The sequence below is a fragment of the Mytilinidion resinicola genome, assembly GCF_010093595.1.
Source record: "Mytilinidion resinicola strain CBS 304.34 unplaced genomic scaffold BDZ99scaffold_37, whole genome shotgun sequence".
Taxonomy (NCBI): domain Eukaryota; kingdom Fungi; phylum Ascomycota; class Dothideomycetes; order Mytilinidiales; family Mytilinidiaceae; genus Mytilinidion; species Mytilinidion resinicola.
Genome location: NW_022985473.1, coordinates 16,083 through 33,531, shown reverse-complemented (window position 1 = coordinate 33,531; position 17,449 = coordinate 16,083). Strand labels below are relative to the sequence as shown.

Genomic DNA, 17,449 nt, shown 5'->3' with positions numbered 1-17,449 from the left:
AAGGAAGCACCACAACTCCGTAAGGAAGAGAAAGGGAGAGTAAGGGATACCTAGGGGGGTGGTGTGCACGCAGGTGAACCGTATGAGTTTCTGATCCTAGGTTGCTGCAACCCGAGTATACCCCTTTCCTCTAAACAGCTCCCAAACATCAAACCCTCTTCTCAAACACCACCCTCGCCTTGGGCGCCCCAGCAATAAAGTGGTCCTTAACGCCTCCAAACCACGCTTCTCGGTCCCACTTCTTTCCTTCCTCTCCGATGACTCTCCAGTCCCAATCCTTCACGATCCTCGCCACCACGCTTCTCAACTCCATCATCGCCAACTTCTTCCCTGCACAGTCATATGGGCCGGTCATGAACGGCATGAATCCCGTTTTGTTGATCGTAAGCTCCGGCCGCGTTGTCCACCGCTCGGGGATAAACTCGTCCGGCTGTTCAAAACATCTTGGGTCATGGGAGAGTGCGTAGGCTGGGATAGAGATAATGGTGTCACCCGGGATATAACGCCCATTTATCGTCATTCCTGCAGCGGGCGTGACGCGTTGGCTAGGGAAGTACACGCTTGGGTATAGCCGGAGGCCTTCATTTATCACGGCGTCTAGCATGGGCAGGGGACGCATGCAACTAAATGCTTCTTTGTCGTCGGAGGGTTTGGAGAAGACGGTGTCGAGTTCGGCGCGGAGGTTGGCAAGGGTGGTGGACTGTTCTTGGAGAGAAAGTAGTACGAAGAGGAAGGTTAAGGCAGTCGCGGTAGTGTCAGAGCCCGCGGAGATGATCAGGCGAGATTCGCTGAAGAGGAGTTCGCGGCCGGCATGGTCGTCGGGAGTGGAAGCGATTAGGTGCGTCATCAAGTCTGGTTTGGGGTTTTTGACCTTCAGGAGGTTAGCAAAGCGATACGAGGGTATCATAGGAAGAAACAAGGCGAAGTAAAAGCAATAATTAAGCGCCAGGGGATACTTAGCATGATACTCTCGAAGCTAATTAAAGGTTTAGGAGATAGACGCACCTCTCTGCGTTCGTCGACTTCGTGTCTCGACCAATCGTTCCACTGCTTCAGAGGCCCAATTGCAAATGCAAACGTTGTGACGATAGTGAAAAGCCAAGGAACATGAAGCAAGAGGCCAATCGCGTAAACACCGTCCATGATGTTCTTCAGAATCGAATCAGCGACATCCGTTGATTTACCCTCAACGAAACCCATGGACTTTCCATACGCCAGCAAACTCATCACATCGTAGCTGTAATGAATCATGAGATCGTTCAGAACGATGGCCTGGTCTGCGTGTCTTCCGATGCGTGCGATGAGTTTGTCCGTGAAGTCTTCAATGCGAGGTGCGTAGTCGGCAAGAGCTGGCAGCAGTGGTAAGATCAGCTTTTATATCAAACGGTTTCCAAGTACTTACAGGTCTTCATAGCATTGTCCCAGATCTTACGCCTCTTACGATGGAACTCCTTGTCACGAGTGGTATTGACGGAGTCTTCCATTGAATCGTAGAAAGGTCCTTTGAGCGTCTTTGATGAATAGCCGAGCACGGGTGCGATTGCTTCGGGGTCAAAGATAAGTATTTCTCGAGGTCCTATGCTGCACATTTAGATCCATACTAAGCAGAGGGGTCATTGAACGCATTACCCGTTCGAACATAATCGCCATACTTTGCCTTGAGACTCAAAGCAACTTTATACCACTGATAGTTTGAGTCGAGGACCTTCTTCACGGCCCAGAACTTGGAAAGCTTCGCAGGAACTGGACCCGGGAAATGCTTTAGAGGATGGAATGCCAGACGGTAAACAAGCATGTTCACCCATAGTGACAGGAGGAAGCTCACGCTAGATGCCAAGGCCAAAAGAAAGCCAAAACAATATACTAGTATAATGAACGCGGCACCAAGACCTGCGCCCAATGACACAGGCCGGAAGTCAACCTCAACGCGCTTGAAAAACACCTGGTGCAGAATGAAAGCGGAAACAGAGGCCGAGACCAACAGCTTTCCAGCCGATGACTGCTCCCCCGTGACCGCCAAAACGACTGGCTGGGTCAAATTCCCCATTTTCGCAATTCAAATTTTACTTGTGGCTAAGATGACGGTACCACTGGCCGGTATATGAAGCGTAGAGTCCCGCAGATAAGGAGACCATCGTTTGTTTCTCCAAAAGGGTCGTACCGCAAGACGACGTGGACGTCCGTGGTTGCATTGGTCTCAAGCGACCCACAAGGAGGTGAGTGGGTCAAGCGCCCTATTCCAGACCCATGGATCAACACTTTATATAGACGTTAGACTTCATTTGGAAGAACTCGAACAACCAATGCGCGAAGCGAACCCAAAACTAGCTGCTGTGCCGCATCGGCTATGCTGACCTGGCCGCATGCAGGTTGTTCCTTTACACAGGTACCCAATCGGCACTTCTCGAGATGCAGACATGCCTGTAGTGTGCCAGGGGGACGGGAACAGGTCGCCATCCCGGGTTGGTGTACCCTTGCCAGGAGAGTTCAATTTGAGACCCGAGGCCTTCATCGAGGATTGGCCTGTCTGAACAAAGGGCCAGTGCACACGAGAGTTTGGTTCAATCTCTCTATGTGGTAAACGGTACAGATTATTCGAAGAAATGTCCTTAGCACGAGTTGTAGAATGGTCTCGATACAGACATGCTCACCATTGGCCATTCTTCTCGCATCACACACACGACTCAGTTGATTACTACGGAGAGCCAAACATGACTCAAGACTCTTTTGGTACCACGTAAATGAAAGAGCTTGCACAAGACTCGGGTTGGGCCTTATCCTTCTCAAAAGTTGGGAATTATGACTACTGTATATACAGCACGCAGGGTCCTTGATGCATCAGGGCATGCATGACTCGATTAGCTTTTCACTAGCATGCGCCAGGCTGTGAAGGCTTGATCGGATGCTGTTCCCCGACTGGTGGAGTTCTAAACGAGACTGGGGTTATTATTGGGGAACCCGACTTCGAGACTGAGGGACTGCGATGATCTCGCCATCGTCATCTAGTATGCTCACAATGCCGCATGGTCAAAGACCACCTTTGAGTCCCCTTGCCGCCAGCACAGAATATACCAGCGAATTTCCTAGGCTTTGAGTCGCTTCTTAGTACAAACATCCTGGTATCGTAGCACATGGTTGGTTGCGTAGCTAAGGACAGGGAAAACTGCGCAACATTGTACCCCGGATGATATCCACTCAGCGGTGAGACAATTCCCCTTAATTTAGACTGAGCGCCGTTACAATACTCGCTTTTCAAGGGTCTGTGTTACGCCGCCTCAAAAGGGCCCTTGACGGGACGATCCTCCAACCTAATCCCCGCATCCGACCCTAGCTCTTGGTGTCTCAGGGAAAGCTTGAATCTCAGCAGTGGCCCCTTCAAGCACATGGTAAAGTCATACCATCGAGCCAACCCTTAAAACGCATTTGGCCGTCCAGCCATCCTTCCATGTCACTGCAGCCTCGAAGTATTAGTCGGCCCTCTTTCGTATCTTTCCTCGATCAATACCATCTTCCGCCATGGCGACAATAATCCCAGCGATGCCTCCGCCAAAAGGCCAAGAGCCAGACTTCTACGGCCGTACACCTCTTCAGCAGAAGTTCATTTTGACGTATTCATGCACTTTCGCTGCGGCTTTCGTCTTTCTGGGATTACGCCTGTACACGAGGGGATGTATCACGAAGAAATTCGGCTGGGATGACCGTGAGTAGTACTACCTTAGAAACTAGTGTTTATTATCTTATACATTATAGTCGCCATTGTGCTTGCTATGGTATGAATAGATCCTGCTTGGAAGATCGCATTTACCAATCAACTGTGATAGGTCTTCTCGATTGCGTTCTTTGCTCTCTGCGTCGTGTGTAAGTAAACACCTACTTCTATTCACCTCTTTCAGTACTAAGGCGCATCGAAGGCATGAATTATGGCTTTGGAAGGCATATGTGGGATACACCAGCTACGGCAATGAATATGTATCTCAAGGTAAGATATATAGATTCACGAGCAAGACGATAATATGCTTACTGTGAGTCTGAAGCTTTTGATAGGCATTGTTATCACATATATCTGGTCGCCAATGCTGACAAAATTCTCCATTCTCATTCTGTGCGTACATTCAAGCTTCACCTCAGACATGCCATGAGCCCGGTCAGTCCCCAGGACTGACAGTCACAGGTATCACCGAGTTAATCCAAACAAATGGTTCCGGATTTGCGTCTACATAATTGCCTTCATCATCACCGCATATAGTCTCGCCACCATCTTCATCGTTGGCGCCGGATGCCAACCCACCGATGCTTCCAACGGAAACTGTCTCAACCAACTTGCTCTATGGCAGGCAATTCTTAATATTGTTACCGACTTTGCCATGATGGTAATGCCGCTTCCGATGTTATACAAGCTACAGATGCCACTTCTACAGAAGATGGTACTGGGTTTTGTATTCATGGTTGGCTCCAGGTTTGTATTTTATCTCTCTTGAGTCCACTTCTGCCGTAGTCCTTACCATGTCGCGGATGCTAACAAACCACATTCACAGCGTCGTCTTCACATCCATTGTCAGGATCACCTACATAATGCACCTCCAAAACAAACCCGACATAACCTACTACGAAGCTACCGCCTGTGTCTGGTCTAGCATCGAGCTGAACTTTGGCGTCATCTGCAATTGCCTCACGGTCCTCAAGCCCTTTGCTAAGCGGCACCTCCCCGGGCTCTTTTCGTCCCTCGATGCTTCAAATTCGAAATCCGGCTCTCATCCACTCTCCTTTTTTGGTCGCTTTCGCAGTAAGCAGGATCCGGCGTCGAGTGGGTTCAAGCTGAGCTCAATGAACGGTGGGACACAGACTGGAAAAGGGGAGATTGTGGTCACGAGCACATATCGGGTTGAAGGGAAGAAGGGGAGAGATATTGAGAGCGAGAGTATGGAGGATATGATTACTCCCTTTGAGGCGAGGACGGAGCAGAGGACTGAGGATTGGAAAAATGTGTAGATCTCCGGATTAAATTCGTTGAGGTTTGCAGCACGATGTACAATAAAATGTTGTTGTATCACTGCAAAAGGCGGATAAAATCACAGAGATCCATTTCTCGACCAAGAAAAACGATTATATTAGTCCCATCCTAGCCCGTATCCTGAGTGCTCTGACTAACTACATTCATTACGAATCAACAAAACAGCTTACTCCCAACATTTCTTATCGAAGATAACACCTAAAGCAGTCTTACCATGGTGCAGAATCGCTCGATCGTCATCCAACTTGCAAATTCTCTCCTTTTACTCTGCTAATTGTCCCGATCCCGGCACATACCCAGCCTCGCTTCCACCACCCCAAGCTTCAGCCTTGCGCATTAGTTAAGTCAGATAACTACTCGGGTTGTAACAGCTACAACCTAGGATCAACAACTCATACGGTTCACGGTCACCTACGTACAGACTTGGAGTTGCTGGCATAGTAGCTGCCTACATGCCTAGCCAGTTACAACTTCTACAGAGAGGGGTTGGGGTACGGTGGCCTACCCTGCCTAATGCTGCCTACTGCTGCCTCCAATTAGTGCTTCTGCCTATGCATACAGTCACTTCCTACGTAGTATATAGTTTGGCCTTCGGGCCCCCGAAATAAGACAGAGTTCACATCAATTTTCAACCTGAGTTAACTCCTGTCCGAAGTCCTTTCCACCGAATTCCCGTCCCCAGATCTCCAAGCGAAGTTTTCCAGATCATCGCCCCTTCTCCAGATTTGTGTGCGGTCCCCAGGTCGCATTGATGTCTGGAATTAGATTTTGCAAGCACACGCTTTAGCAATCCAACAAGCCCACGAATGAGGACATGGTCTGAGTGCGTCCGTTATAATTTAGTGTGTAAGTTGAATGTGAATGGATGGAGCTGGAATAGGACTAGCGGAATATAGGGGGATGAGGTCATTCGAACGTCGGTTGATGAACTTGGCGAAACCTTTAGGGCGACGCTCAAATTTCGTACCACTTCTGCTGGCAATAGGGGAATTCAAATGATCAATTTGATCTCCTATATTTGCGACACGAGCTCGATTGATCGGCGTATTTGTCGGTATGCCGAAGCATGTAAGTCAATCTAAAAGAAGTGGCATTGACTAGAATTTTATTTATTGACGTGATCTAGTGTACATGAAGGGAGAATGCCCACCATGGACGCCATACTCCCACTCAGCCCATCGCATGACTCCAACCCATTCTGGAGCTAACCTTGATGTTCCTTGCCTGATGTCCGTGGTGCTTCGCCATCAGAGTTCTTCCGCTTCAGAGGGACCACCGAATCAGACTGAAGAAAAGCTGGAGCCGTATACGAAGGCCACTTAAAACCCAAAATCTGGCTCGGAGTTTCGGCGGTACGCTCCTCTCGTGCTCTCTGAACCCGCAGACTCGTCAACGCCAAGGCCGTAGAACGCGACTCTCCCGCGCTGACACTCCTCTCGCTTCTACGCTCTTCATCTTTTCCACCATCAACAATTCCTTCCTCCTCCATAACCATCACCCCATTCTTCATTCTCCCCCTACTCTTTCCCTTTCCCAACACCCCCTGTCCCGCCCTCATCGTCTCCGCCTTCAACTTATTACTCTCCGCGTTCCCCACAATCCGCCGCCACAGACTATCTGGCGCATTTACCAGATCCTTGATCACCTGGTTCTGATTCCGCATCACGCTCTCACACAGACTCTTGTTGCCCTTCAGATCCCGACACATCGCCGCCACCCGCTCGTCAAAGAGCAGCCACTCGTCCTTCAGCTGGGTGGTCCGCTCGAATGTCTGCACGAAACAGCCTTTCCCATGCAGCACTCCGACTTGGTTAACCAGGAATAGCGCCACCGCCCACACGTCCGCGGCGGAGTAGATAGCCTTGGGCGGCTTGAAGGCGTCGACTTTGCCGTTGCGGGGCACGAGGACCTCGGAGACGTCCCAGATGCTGGATTCGAAGCGCCTGGCAATGGCCTGGACGTCGTCTTCGGTCGCCGGCATCGAGGGGTCTGGGGTGGGCGGCTTCCACCAGAGGTCGCCGGAGATGTGATTGGCAGCATCGGCGATATTTTTGATGGAGTCGCGGGTACGGGTAAGGCCGGGGCCTGAGTTGTAGACGGTGGAGTGGCGGACGGGGGTTGTGCTGGCGGTGTGGAGGGAGGGGTAGTTGGAGAGGCGGGTGTCTAGGATGATGGATTGGGGAGGAATGCTGTGGCCGCCGTAGTAGGCGACGTGGTGAGAAAATGATGATCCGGGAGGTTGAGTGGCGGATAGTTCTCCATGGGTGGTGGCTTGCTGAGGTTCTGAGGAGGAGGACAGCATGGAAAAGGTCCGAGAGTGCTGAGAAGAAGATGGTCCACGAGGAGCAGCACTGTAGCGACTATGTGAAGGCGAGGAAGTCTGAGAAGTATGGGTGCCAGGAGGCGGAGAATGCAGGGGGTTTTGTACTCCATGGGCGGCATTATGATGAGTGCTCGAAGGTGAAGAAGGCTTTGGAGATTGAGCATCCGAAGATAAAAATCGCTTGATCATAGCTGCTCCTCCTCTATGAGAAGCCTCATCAGCGGCCGATTGTTGAGTGCTCTCGGTACTGGATATATCTCCACGAGGGAAAGAGAGGGGAGAGACAGGAGGTGAAAAAAGATGAGGACGCTCCATTTTTCCACGCAGGTCGGAATGAGGTTCCATAGTCTGGCCGTGGTCTAGTGTCGGGCAAGATTTTGTGGAGGTTGGATTGTTTGTGAGCACGTGAAGAGCTTGTAGTGAAGTAGAGTTATTGAGTGAATGAAAGAGAAGAGGTAACACCACATTTTAGAACCTAGCTAATGTAGTCTCACGACGCTTGCACAATCTAATACAAACCTTTCATACAGCTACTTAAACATTATAAATTTCGTATCTTAGACATAGACATTCTTGACGTAATAGTATCTCTTAAACCTCCCTCGTGACCTAGTGGTGAAGGCAAGCTTTACAGCCCTTGTAGGCGCACGTGGTACTGCCAACAAATACAGCCTGACACGCTCAACCATACACGTTTAGAGACAGCGCACTGATCGGGAGCTTCACTAGGGGCCGGGATACTTGGCCATAGGCATGAAGGAGTTATCTCTGTAGCTAGCGATAAGAATATAACATAATTAGATAGATAGTCCGACAACATAATGATAAATACACTTCAAGAACTTCAAAGACTTAGTGCCGTAGCTAAATCTACCTATATATCCCTAAATTCATGTAGCGGATATCTTTCGCTATGCCACTGGACAGACCTAAGAAAGAAGGATAAATCATACACTCAAATGGCTTTGTTCTTAGATTAGACGTCTTTGTTCCCTGACTTCACCCTGCCGATATTCACTATCGAACAAAGGCTTTCTCTATCATCTCCAGCGTGACAAAGCCTCTTTGTTTTATTATTCGTAGTACACGTGTGACCCTGGAACTGTCTTATTCCGCCGGTTTCCTACACTAACGGATATCTGGACTGTTCTTCGTGGAGCGCGCCACAGAAATCGCCATACCTGCCGCTTCTCGAAGTTTCCTGGTGTTTTCTACTATCTCCATTTTGTATCGTCGTGCTACTCTCCCACCATACCCCAGCATCATGAGCTCTGTACAGGGCGCAGGCAGCCCTAAGCCAGAGAAATCCAAAGCTAGAAAACGAAGACGGAGTCAGAGTCGGGGCCCACAAGCGAGATATCTGCCCGGCCACAATCTAGCCGGCAACAACAGAGCACCCGCATCGGTTAGAAATCGTGCTCCCGAGCTCGTGCCGGAAGGATACAAGCCAGCGTCCCACGAGGAGTATGTGCAGAGATACATAGTTCCAACCGCCTTCACCGGATCAGACAGCGAAAACTTGGGCACACAAATATTGGAAGCTGCTGAGCTCGAGAAGGGAGGGTTCGAGGGTCTGCAAGCTGAGACTGGCAGCAGAGATCCTGCAGAGGGGAGACGACCTACAGCAACCAGTGAATTGGCCAACGCCCAACAAATCAAGCCACGCTACACGAACAGTCTCCTGCCGCAATCCACCAACAACTCTCTGTCACAGTCCACCATCCACCTACCTCGACGGACTTCTGCGCTCCGGCCGGACATTACTTCTCTGCCACAGACTGTCAGCCAGCATCCGTACAGCAACTTTCTGCCGCAGCCTACCAACCGCCCGAACACACAATCGTTCGCATCACTTCAACCGCCTCAACCGCCTCAACCGCCTCCACAACCCTCCACATCAGAACCACCGAGCTTCAGCGCAGTCCATTCAGATCTAACAATGTCTGCACCACCTGCACTCAGCCCTCCCGGAGCTTACAGCTCAATCTTTCCAACCGCGCAGCTGGCCCAAGACTACATTAACCAGCGCAACTCTGCTCAACGCCCAGCCTTGCAAAATGGAGATGTCATACCGCCTGAAGGAGCCCGCCATAACTGGTGCAGAGTGATCTACGACGCAATAGTGCAGATGGCAGGCGCCGAACCGCTCTCTACGTCGAACTGGGTCCAGGGCAACGCACCTCAGCAGTTCCTGGAAGCACTAGCTGTTCAGATCGTGCACAACATCATCGCAATCTACACGGATGGACCCCGCGTGTTCCTCGAGTACCCCTTCGTTGGCATCGTCAGCTACTTCGAGCCAAACATCCGACTAGGCGACAGACTTGAAGCAGTCCGAGCTGTCCTCCATCGCCACAAAGACTACTGCTTGCACCTATGCAATGGGTCAGGCCTCCAACACCTCGTCCACGCGCCCCGCGCCCTCATGGCCAGTCTGAATCAGTCGGCCACAACTCGATACGCCAACCTCCAGCGCGCGCGCCAGGCCCAGCTCGCATACGCCGCCAACGCTGCAAACCCTACGCCATATGCCCCCAATCTACAGCCGCACGCCAGCCCGTACCAGGCATCGTCCAGTTCGGCGCCCGGTCCCGGTTCCCAGCAGCACCGCGGCTCATATCAGCCGCCGATGGGAAGCGCTCTGTCCGGCCCTTCGAGGGCGCAGAATGACTTCGCGGTGGATCCCAGCCTGGGCAACCGCGCCGCGTCGACGAGCCATTCTGGAGGCCGTCCAGCACCCCGCGCCCCAGCCCGCCCAGATGAGAGCATCTACGGGGCCGCAGACGACCCGGCGTTTCTGGAGCGGTGGGGGCTCGCGGAGCGTGCTGCCGCGGAGGCTCTTGCGGCGTCGGCGGGCCTCGCGGCTCCAGAGCTCCAGGAAACGGAGCCCCTGGAGCCGCCTGGTCCGCGGGGCGCTGCGCCTGCCGCTGGCGAGGAGAAGGAGACTGGAGGGGAGGATTGGCGCTCCTTCCTGAATGAGGGGGCGTTCGAGGAGCAGGGGGAGTGAGCAGAGGGGTGGGGAGGCTGGTGCGATCTGGGGGGTGGTGGTCGGCCGGTTGGCTTGGTGCCTTTGTTTGCCGGGAGAGTTTGGCGGTTTCTTTGTTCCTTTGTGTGGCCTACGGGCGGTAGATTGAGTGGCTCTTTGCCCATTTGCGTGGTCCAGAAGGGGTAGATAGAGAGGTTTTTGGGCCGAGAATAGACAGACTGCCCGCTGAACTTGCGCACTATGTGTCTCCTGTTATGTGTATCTTTTTGTGAACACTTTGTGCGTTTGGAACCGCTTTGGAAAGCCCTCTACATTAAAGCTTGTGCTCTTAAACGCTTGCATGGCTATTGCAATCGTTAGAGGTGTACCTGCCACTTGTAGATTCTCGAATTCTCGTGTTCTAAGTCGGAGATCACAGATTTGACTGCGTGAAATCTGAAGGTTTTGGAGCGCCTTCGGCACCGTCTGAGGTCCACTAGACGGCTATTATAGATTTCAACGTCATGTCATTCCTCAGAGACTTCAGATCTAACAGCGTGTATTCCAAAGGTTTTGGAGGGTTTTGGGCACTGCTTGACTTCCCCTAGATGCCCGTGCTAGATTTTAGCATCGTGTCATAGCTTAGAGACTTTAGATCTAACAGTGTGTATTTCGAAGGTTTTGGACGGCCTTAGACACCGTCCGAGGTGTCCTACATTCTATGGTAGACTTTAACATCATGTCATATTTCATAGGCCTCAGATCTAATAGCGTGTATTCTGATCGCTTTGGAGCGCCTTCGGCACGGTTTGAGGTCCGCCAGATGCCTACTCTAGATTTCAACGTCATGTCATTCATTAGAGACCTCAGATCTAGCAGAGTGTCTTCCGAAGGTTTTGGAGGGGTTTGGACACCGTCTGAGATGCCCTACATTCTATGGTAGACCTCAACGTCATGTCATAGAGTATAGGCTTTAGATCTAATAGCCTATATTTCGAAGGTTTTGGAGGGGTTTCGGCGCCGTCTGAGGTCTCGTAGATGCTCATGGTCGATTTCAAAGTCATGTCATAGTTTATAGGCCTTAGATCTAATAGCGTGTATTTCGAGGGGTTTGGACGAGCCAAAGTTTCGTCTGGAGTCCCCTGCCTGCTAGCCGAAGGTTCCAAATGCAAGTCATAGATTGAAACTCGTAGATTAGACTTCGTGAAATCGCAAGATCTGGATAGCTTCCAGCGTTGCTAGGTGCCCTTCATCTATTTACAAAAGATGACGAGCTTACGTTGTAGTTTCAAGGTTGTATATTAGACACGGTCATATATTGAGGGTTTGAAGAGCCTTGAGTGCTGCCTGTGGTGGTCTGCGAACGGATTGCAAAAATTGAAGAATGCTATAAATTGAAGCCCTCAGATTAAGCTCCATGGAATTGCGATATCTGGCTAATTCTTGCCGCCGCCAGTCTTTCTCCACGTGCCTGAGAAATTCGCGAGCTTAAGTCAAAGGCCGAAGGCCGCAGATGAGACAGCGTGAAATTTGAACCTTTTGGAGGCTCTTGGGTCCTGACTGAGGTATCTCAGCTATACTTGAAATATCCCAGTTGATGTCATAGGTCGGACATCGTAGATTGGAGGCATGATTCGAGGTGCGCTAGAAGTCTAACTTCTTCCTTTCTGTTCCAAATGAGTGTAAGATCTAACGCGAATTGAATACATTCTGGCAACGTCAGGCTGGTTTCAGGCCCCTGTGTGAGATGAAGGCCCGATGTAATACTTCGTAGACCTCAAATTAGACTCTAAGATTTGAGGCCTTTTCCATCATCATCCTACCGCAAGTAGTGCCACGGCTGGACAAGAATACTTTTGAGGTAACGCATTGGAATAAGCACGTAAAGTTGGAGCAGGATTTAGGCAGTACCGATTTTACGAGCTCTTCTTTGACCTTTGGGATGCTAGTCCAAATTAGCATCTCGTTTGAAGGATCTGGAAGGTTCCTGTCGCAGTCGGAGGTGTCTCACGGACCTTTTGAGAACATGGTGATTGGAAATGGACCGTGTCCCGCAGAGTATTGTTCTCGCAAAGAGCTACGATTCTAAGCGCATTTTTCGACCCATTGTTGAAAATCTTCGAGATTTAATCATCGCTTAAAGTCCTCTGCCACGCTCCTGCTGTTTGAGGTATCTTGGCTATTTACCGAGAAAATTGATGCAATGTAAAGGGGAACAGCCTGCGAACGGGACCCCGTGCAGCACTTTACGGTTTTGACAGCCTTTCTGAGCACTTTTCTAAAGATGTCGCGAATAAGGGCGAAGTCCGAGTCGATTTGAAAAGACTTTGCTGCCGTGAGAGGTGGTCTAAAGAGTGATGGATAAGATGAGGGTAACTTAAGAGCCGATGATTGCGATTCTGAGAGCGTTTTCCAACACGACCAGGAGGTCCTTGCCCTTTAAGGTAGCATGTTTGAAGCCTTGAATGGCCACTGCCGCTGTGAGGAGTGGTCCAGATACCTCCAAAATAAGAAGCTCGTTTCGTTGACCGCCATATGCAGACCACGCCCATGGTCGGATACTTGCTATTTTGAGGGTGTTTGTCAAGACTTCTTGATCGTATTAAGTATCGGCACAACACACAGGAAGACTTGGATAGTTTTTGCCGACGTCAGAGGTACTCCGTGCCCCTGTGTATGATCTGCGGCCGACGCAAGAGATCATCGAACGTCTTTCAAATGCTAATTCAGATAGTCTCGATCTTAGTGATTGCTTGTCAACATAGCGCGGTCCATCTCTAAGATTGGAGCAATATGCGAACAGTGTTGGAAAGTTTTTATCGCCACAGGAGGCCCTTGAGTTGTGTATGGAATGAAATTAACTATTTTGGTCTAGTTACAATGCAAATTAAACTTTTGTTTAAACACTACTAGTTGAAGTGATCCCTCTTCATCCGCTTTCGGTGCGTCTTCGATTTGAACATGAAAATTGAAGCAATTGAATCAGTTCCAACACCGTCAACAGTGGTCTACGTGCTCATAAAAGCGGTGGATGAGAAGTAACGCACGGAGCTGAGGCCGATTAATCGGACCGTGGAAACGTCTGTAAATAGCTTGAAAGCCTCAGGCTACTACTAGAGACTTGCATGTCAGGATCCCATGCACAAGGGTATCAATATCAAGCTCCGGTAGCTTTCTCTTTGACAGGAACTCAGCACCGTATGGAGCCTCCTGGGCCAACCCAATGGAAGCCTTTATCGTCGACTATTCCGACTTGACGTCAATCAGCCTCGAAGGAGGCTCTAGCTTATTTGGTCCTTCATGGGGTACTGAAGCGTTAGATAGCAGGCTGTACGTAGTTCGTAAAGAGCCCCGCTGTTGGAAAATGCACTAAACAACGCGCAATGGAAGGCCAACGAGACGTCTCGAAGGCTTCTGGGGCTTTTTAATGAGGAATTCGGTATATTGAGGTCGGTGAGATCACGGAAGGAGTTTAAAAATGCGAGAACGTGAGAACATTTTGAAAAAATGCTTCCCAATCTTGTGCATGTCCTTTCTCGTCACTGATCATTACTTGTACAGTAGTTTAACAAAGAGAGCCATTTAGAACTTGAGCTCTTAGTTGCATATCTAAACAACAATGGCATAAAGATTCAGGTTCGCATAGAAGAGCGTGGCCTCGGGATTTCTGAACTTTCATGATGCCACGCTAGCGTCTTGGCAGAATTATCCGGAGCACTCTTCGTGCCGCTGCCTCTCAATTTCGTCTGCGCAGATCTACAATCCTCTTTCCCACCACTACATAGAGCACTGTGGCCCACTCTTCATATAAATTGATCGACCTCTTGTGTCTGTCAACAGCTACACTTCTATTAGAGGCACCCAGAAGGGTCCTGTACTACACCCTCATCCTGTAATTTCACGCTCGCCACGGAGGAGCTCCCACAACCTCGCACTTGGCGAGCGCTCTCCATGTCTGACGCCAGCCCTCCCACGAACCAGGGCCAGCTGCCCAACTGGCTGCTTGAAGGACTCCCTTCGTTCCCTAGACCTGTCCGCCACGAATACGAGTCCAGCCCTCCGCTTTCATACGCGAAACCTATTAGACCCGCTACCTACCTCTCCCCGTACACGAAGAATAGCTCCGGTGCTAGGCTGCGCCGCGTCTTTGCCATGGAAGAGAGCGCGATGCTCACTGGTAGTCAACCTAACAACTCTACTCAATGGGCTGCGGTGAGTCTACATAGACTGCTGTTGCGAGAGATTTGCTGACCGAAGACTTAGTTTAGCCGAGCCATCCAATCAAGAACTATGCCTGTCGACCCGGCATTCCCCGTTCAGGAGAGTGTTAGCCTTGGAGTTGCAGTGGGTCTACATTGCGTCTACCTTACTGCCACATTGCTAAATTCTCGATTAGGCGAACAGTCCCCAGATTATACAGCGCCCTGCTATCAACTACTCTAGCCTCGATCAGGACGGCCAGCTCCGTCAAGCCAGCAATTCCGCACCTTCCGCGTCCGAAAAGGAATGGAATTACGACGACGCGGCTTTGAACTTAAACAACATTCTTGAGGAGACTACGATCGACGTCCTTGAGAGGGCCAGTATTTGCCTCAAGAAATTCGCCGAAAACAAGGCTATCGAGACTAGCGATGTCGTCAGGGGAACTAGGATGACTCCAGTACTGAATAAAGCTCTCCAAGAGACTCATGAACGCCTTCGAATTCTGGCATCGACTCGTAAGTGCTCCTTGTTGCTCCATCAGCTTAGTCTGCTTCTGTCAACAGATGCTAAAATGACCTAGAATCCGATAACGATAGGCACTCTACAAACACCTCCCACGGACCTACAGCTTTAGAAATCGACCAAATATGCTCTTCTGACACGGCCCGACTGCGACGCAATCGTCCTCGCCTTTTGGCAGGACGCGGTGCCCGGTTCGATGCTCCTCTGCCGCAGACGGATGATGGTAGGAAGGCTGATGTGCGCCGGATTCGTGATAGCATGCTGAATACAATCGGGTTTATCGACATAGGCAAGTAAGGCGTCAAGCATTGGATGGAAAATAGGTACACTGCAAGCGAGATCGAAGCTTGGGCCTAGTTGGTGCAAGAAACATTCGAAGCTTTCCATGTGGAAGGGTATTGCTACCCAAACTGCAGTTTCTGCTCTACTGGAGTGAATCCCGACTCCAAGCTGTTGTATGCCAATAGGATCGATATCGTGTGCAGTATGCTGGCCAGACGCAAGCACTACTCTACTTACATTGTCAATGGCGATATGGTCCGAATCTGGTGGCTGGCAGGAGATCCGAAGCACGTCGAAGCTCGTGTTCCTAGAAATCTGCTTGGCAACGAAAAAAAACAAAAGTTTACCAAGATTGGACGCGAGCTCGCCGAAATGAAGAGCATACCAGCGGACCAGCAAGCGGAGGAGCCGGACGACACGACGACCCTTATCCTGACGCTAACGTCAACCCTAGCTTCTGCGACCCGAATTTCTGGCCGAACTGTCACTCAGGAACGCAAGCCGGGGGGGGGAGGGTTGAACCTAGGAGATGAAGACGAGGAGTACATGGAAGTGGCCGAGAACACTGGTAGGAAGAAGAAAAACCCCCTCACCCGATCAGCTAGTCGACTTGTTAGGAAGTCTGAAATTGGCGGAGACTAGGTGTGGTTGATAGCACCTGCGAAATTGCGGTGTTTGGTTTTCTTTGTGTCAACAAAGAGATCACGCTGTCACGTTGGATGGTGTGCAGGTGCTTGTCTTTGTTCTGAACTATTAACTTTCTCCAGACTCAAGACCTAGCACTTCATAGCAATGATACTGAGTGGTTGGCGAGCTGTTGTCTTAGCAACACCTATCTAGAATTGATTTGCCCGAAAAGGAGCGTTCTTCTCTTAAGTCTCAAGAGAGATGGTGTGAGAGGCTCGGGACTAGATACCTGTCTCTAATAGTTTTCATTATGTACAAAATTACTAGGTACGCGAATTCATGGCATCGTGTCTGCTTTTAGGAAGGAGGAATTGATAAGTGTTGCATCGTGTGAGATTCTAAGCATGATGTTTTGGAAGTTGTTGCTTACATCCTCTGTCTCTAGGTTGACGAGAAGCGCATAGATGACGGCTCTGTATAGATCTTATTCTCGTTACTAACAGTCTCTCTTCTCTCAATATCGTTATTAATCGATCATTACGTTACGTGTTGTAACTCCGTCTGTGTAGTACCCTTCCTTCTGCAGATGAGCTGTACAAACACCCGGTATTATCAACCAACATACAACCGAGGTAATTTCCAAGGAGCCCTGCCTAAGAATCTGATTGTACGAAGGTGTCGTGTATGCTGAGCATTGCTAACGTACACGTGATTATACTCTTCTATCCACTATGAATGACGAGTTCGGCGATCAGGGCTTCTTGCCCGAGCAGTGAAGTACCACAGCTAGCGACGGCTATATCTAAGAAACAGCGCGCACTTTACTAGTTCGAAATGCCTCCCTTTTAGCTAGAGGAAGAGTAACAGGTATTGACAAACTCGCTAAGTGCTCTGTGTGTCATGTGACTCCTAGTGATTCTCGCCTGTTTCTTAGCTCGCCCGATTGGAATCCCTCCGGCCGCAGCGTCAATGACTATCGAGACCTGCTACGTTGCTATAACACCTCCACAATTTCTTCTCACAACCTAGCAGACATCGCTTGCTGCTGAAGCTTCCACCTTCAACCCAGCTCTCTCCCGGCTTCCCACAGTCACAAGTTGCAACCATCCCTCCACCATCGGCCCCCCGCAGCGGCGCATCTTAGATCTAGGTTGGCTTCGCCCGCCCTTCCTGCTAGAATGGACATCTTGGAGGAAATCCTCCAAGACGAGCGCGCGCATGTCAACGCAATGGGGGAGTTCAACATCTCTAACTTCAATGGTGGCTCTCCATTCAGGGACACCCCAACCGGCGCCGCGCTGTTCGACATCCCAGCTACAAAGAACAGCACCATGCTTGGTAGCAAGATTTCTGAATCATTTGAGAGCGAAGCCTACGTCTCCCTAGATGAAGCCCTAAAAGCAATGGTAAGTCTAATTTAAGTGTACTTTACAGAAGACTTGCTAAGCTCATCAATAGTTCGATAGATCAGCGCAGCCTGACATGACCTTCGAAATCATGCGAGATCCTAGCATAA

At 50.2% G+C, this 17,449-nt stretch overlaps 6 protein-coding genes across 6 annotated transcripts; 4 read left to right on the top strand and 2 right to left on the bottom strand.

Moving 5' to 3' along the window:
* Nucleotides 1–132: 132 nt before the first annotated feature.
* Nucleotides 133–2,047, bottom strand: BDZ99DRAFT_552645 (putative benzoate 4-monooxygenase cytochrome P450; the record flags this gene model as incomplete). The annotated part of the gene is made up of 4 exons (XM_033727069.1): nt 133–871; nt 1,006–1,349; nt 1,403–1,576; nt 1,630–2,047. 4 exons carry the CDS (start codon nt 2,045–2,047, stop codon nt 149–151), a joined length of 1,659 nt encoding a protein of 552 aa, XP_033568607.1. The 3' UTR covers nt 133–148.
* A 1,469-nt stretch (nt 2,048–3,516) lies between these two features.
* Nucleotides 3,517–4,989, top strand: BDZ99DRAFT_528115 (uncharacterized protein; the record flags this gene model as incomplete). The annotated part of the gene is made up of 7 exons (XM_033726342.1): nt 3,517–3,700; nt 3,751–3,770; nt 3,822–3,858; nt 3,912–3,979; nt 4,035–4,102; nt 4,172–4,456; nt 4,536–4,989. The coding sequence occupies 7 exons, from the start codon at nt 3,517–3,519 to the stop codon at nt 4,987–4,989; spliced, it is 1,116 nt and encodes a 371-aa protein (XP_033568606.1).
* Nucleotides 4,990–5,366: 377 nt separating this feature from the next.
* On the top strand, nt 5,367–5,650 carry BDZ99DRAFT_469399 (uncharacterized protein). The gene has a single exon (XM_033721486.1). It carries the CDS (start codon nt 5,464–5,466, stop codon nt 5,617–5,619), a length of 156 nt encoding a protein of 51 aa, XP_033568605.1. The 5' UTR covers nt 5,367–5,463; the 3' UTR covers nt 5,620–5,650.
* Nucleotides 5,651–6,215: 565 nt separating this feature from the next.
* Nucleotides 6,216–7,814, bottom strand: BDZ99DRAFT_577341 (uncharacterized protein; the record flags this gene model as incomplete). The annotated part of the gene is made up of 1 exon (XM_033728684.1): nt 6,216–7,814. The coding sequence occupies exon 1, from the start codon at nt 7,677–7,679 to the stop codon at nt 6,216–6,218; it is 1,464 nt and encodes a 487-aa protein (XP_033568604.1). The 5' UTR covers nt 7,680–7,814.
* A 784-nt stretch (nt 7,815–8,598) lies between these two features.
* BDZ99DRAFT_528113 (uncharacterized protein) lies at nt 8,599–10,341 on the top strand (the record flags this gene model as incomplete). Its single annotated transcript, XM_033726341.1, has 1 exon — nt 8,599–10,341. The coding sequence occupies one exon, from the start codon at nt 8,599–8,601 to the stop codon at nt 10,339–10,341; it is 1,743 nt and encodes a 580-aa protein (XP_033568603.1).
* A 3,909-nt stretch (nt 10,342–14,250) lies between these two features.
* On the top strand, nt 14,251–15,948 carry BDZ99DRAFT_528112 (uncharacterized protein; the record flags this gene model as incomplete). Its single annotated transcript, XM_033726340.1, has 5 exons — nt 14,251–14,511; nt 14,563–14,643; nt 14,696–15,017; nt 15,083–15,317; nt 15,441–15,948. The coding sequence occupies 5 exons, from the start codon at nt 14,251–14,253 to the stop codon at nt 15,946–15,948; spliced, it is 1,407 nt and encodes a 468-aa protein (XP_033568602.1).
* Nucleotides 15,949–17,449: the final 1,501 nt, after the last annotated feature.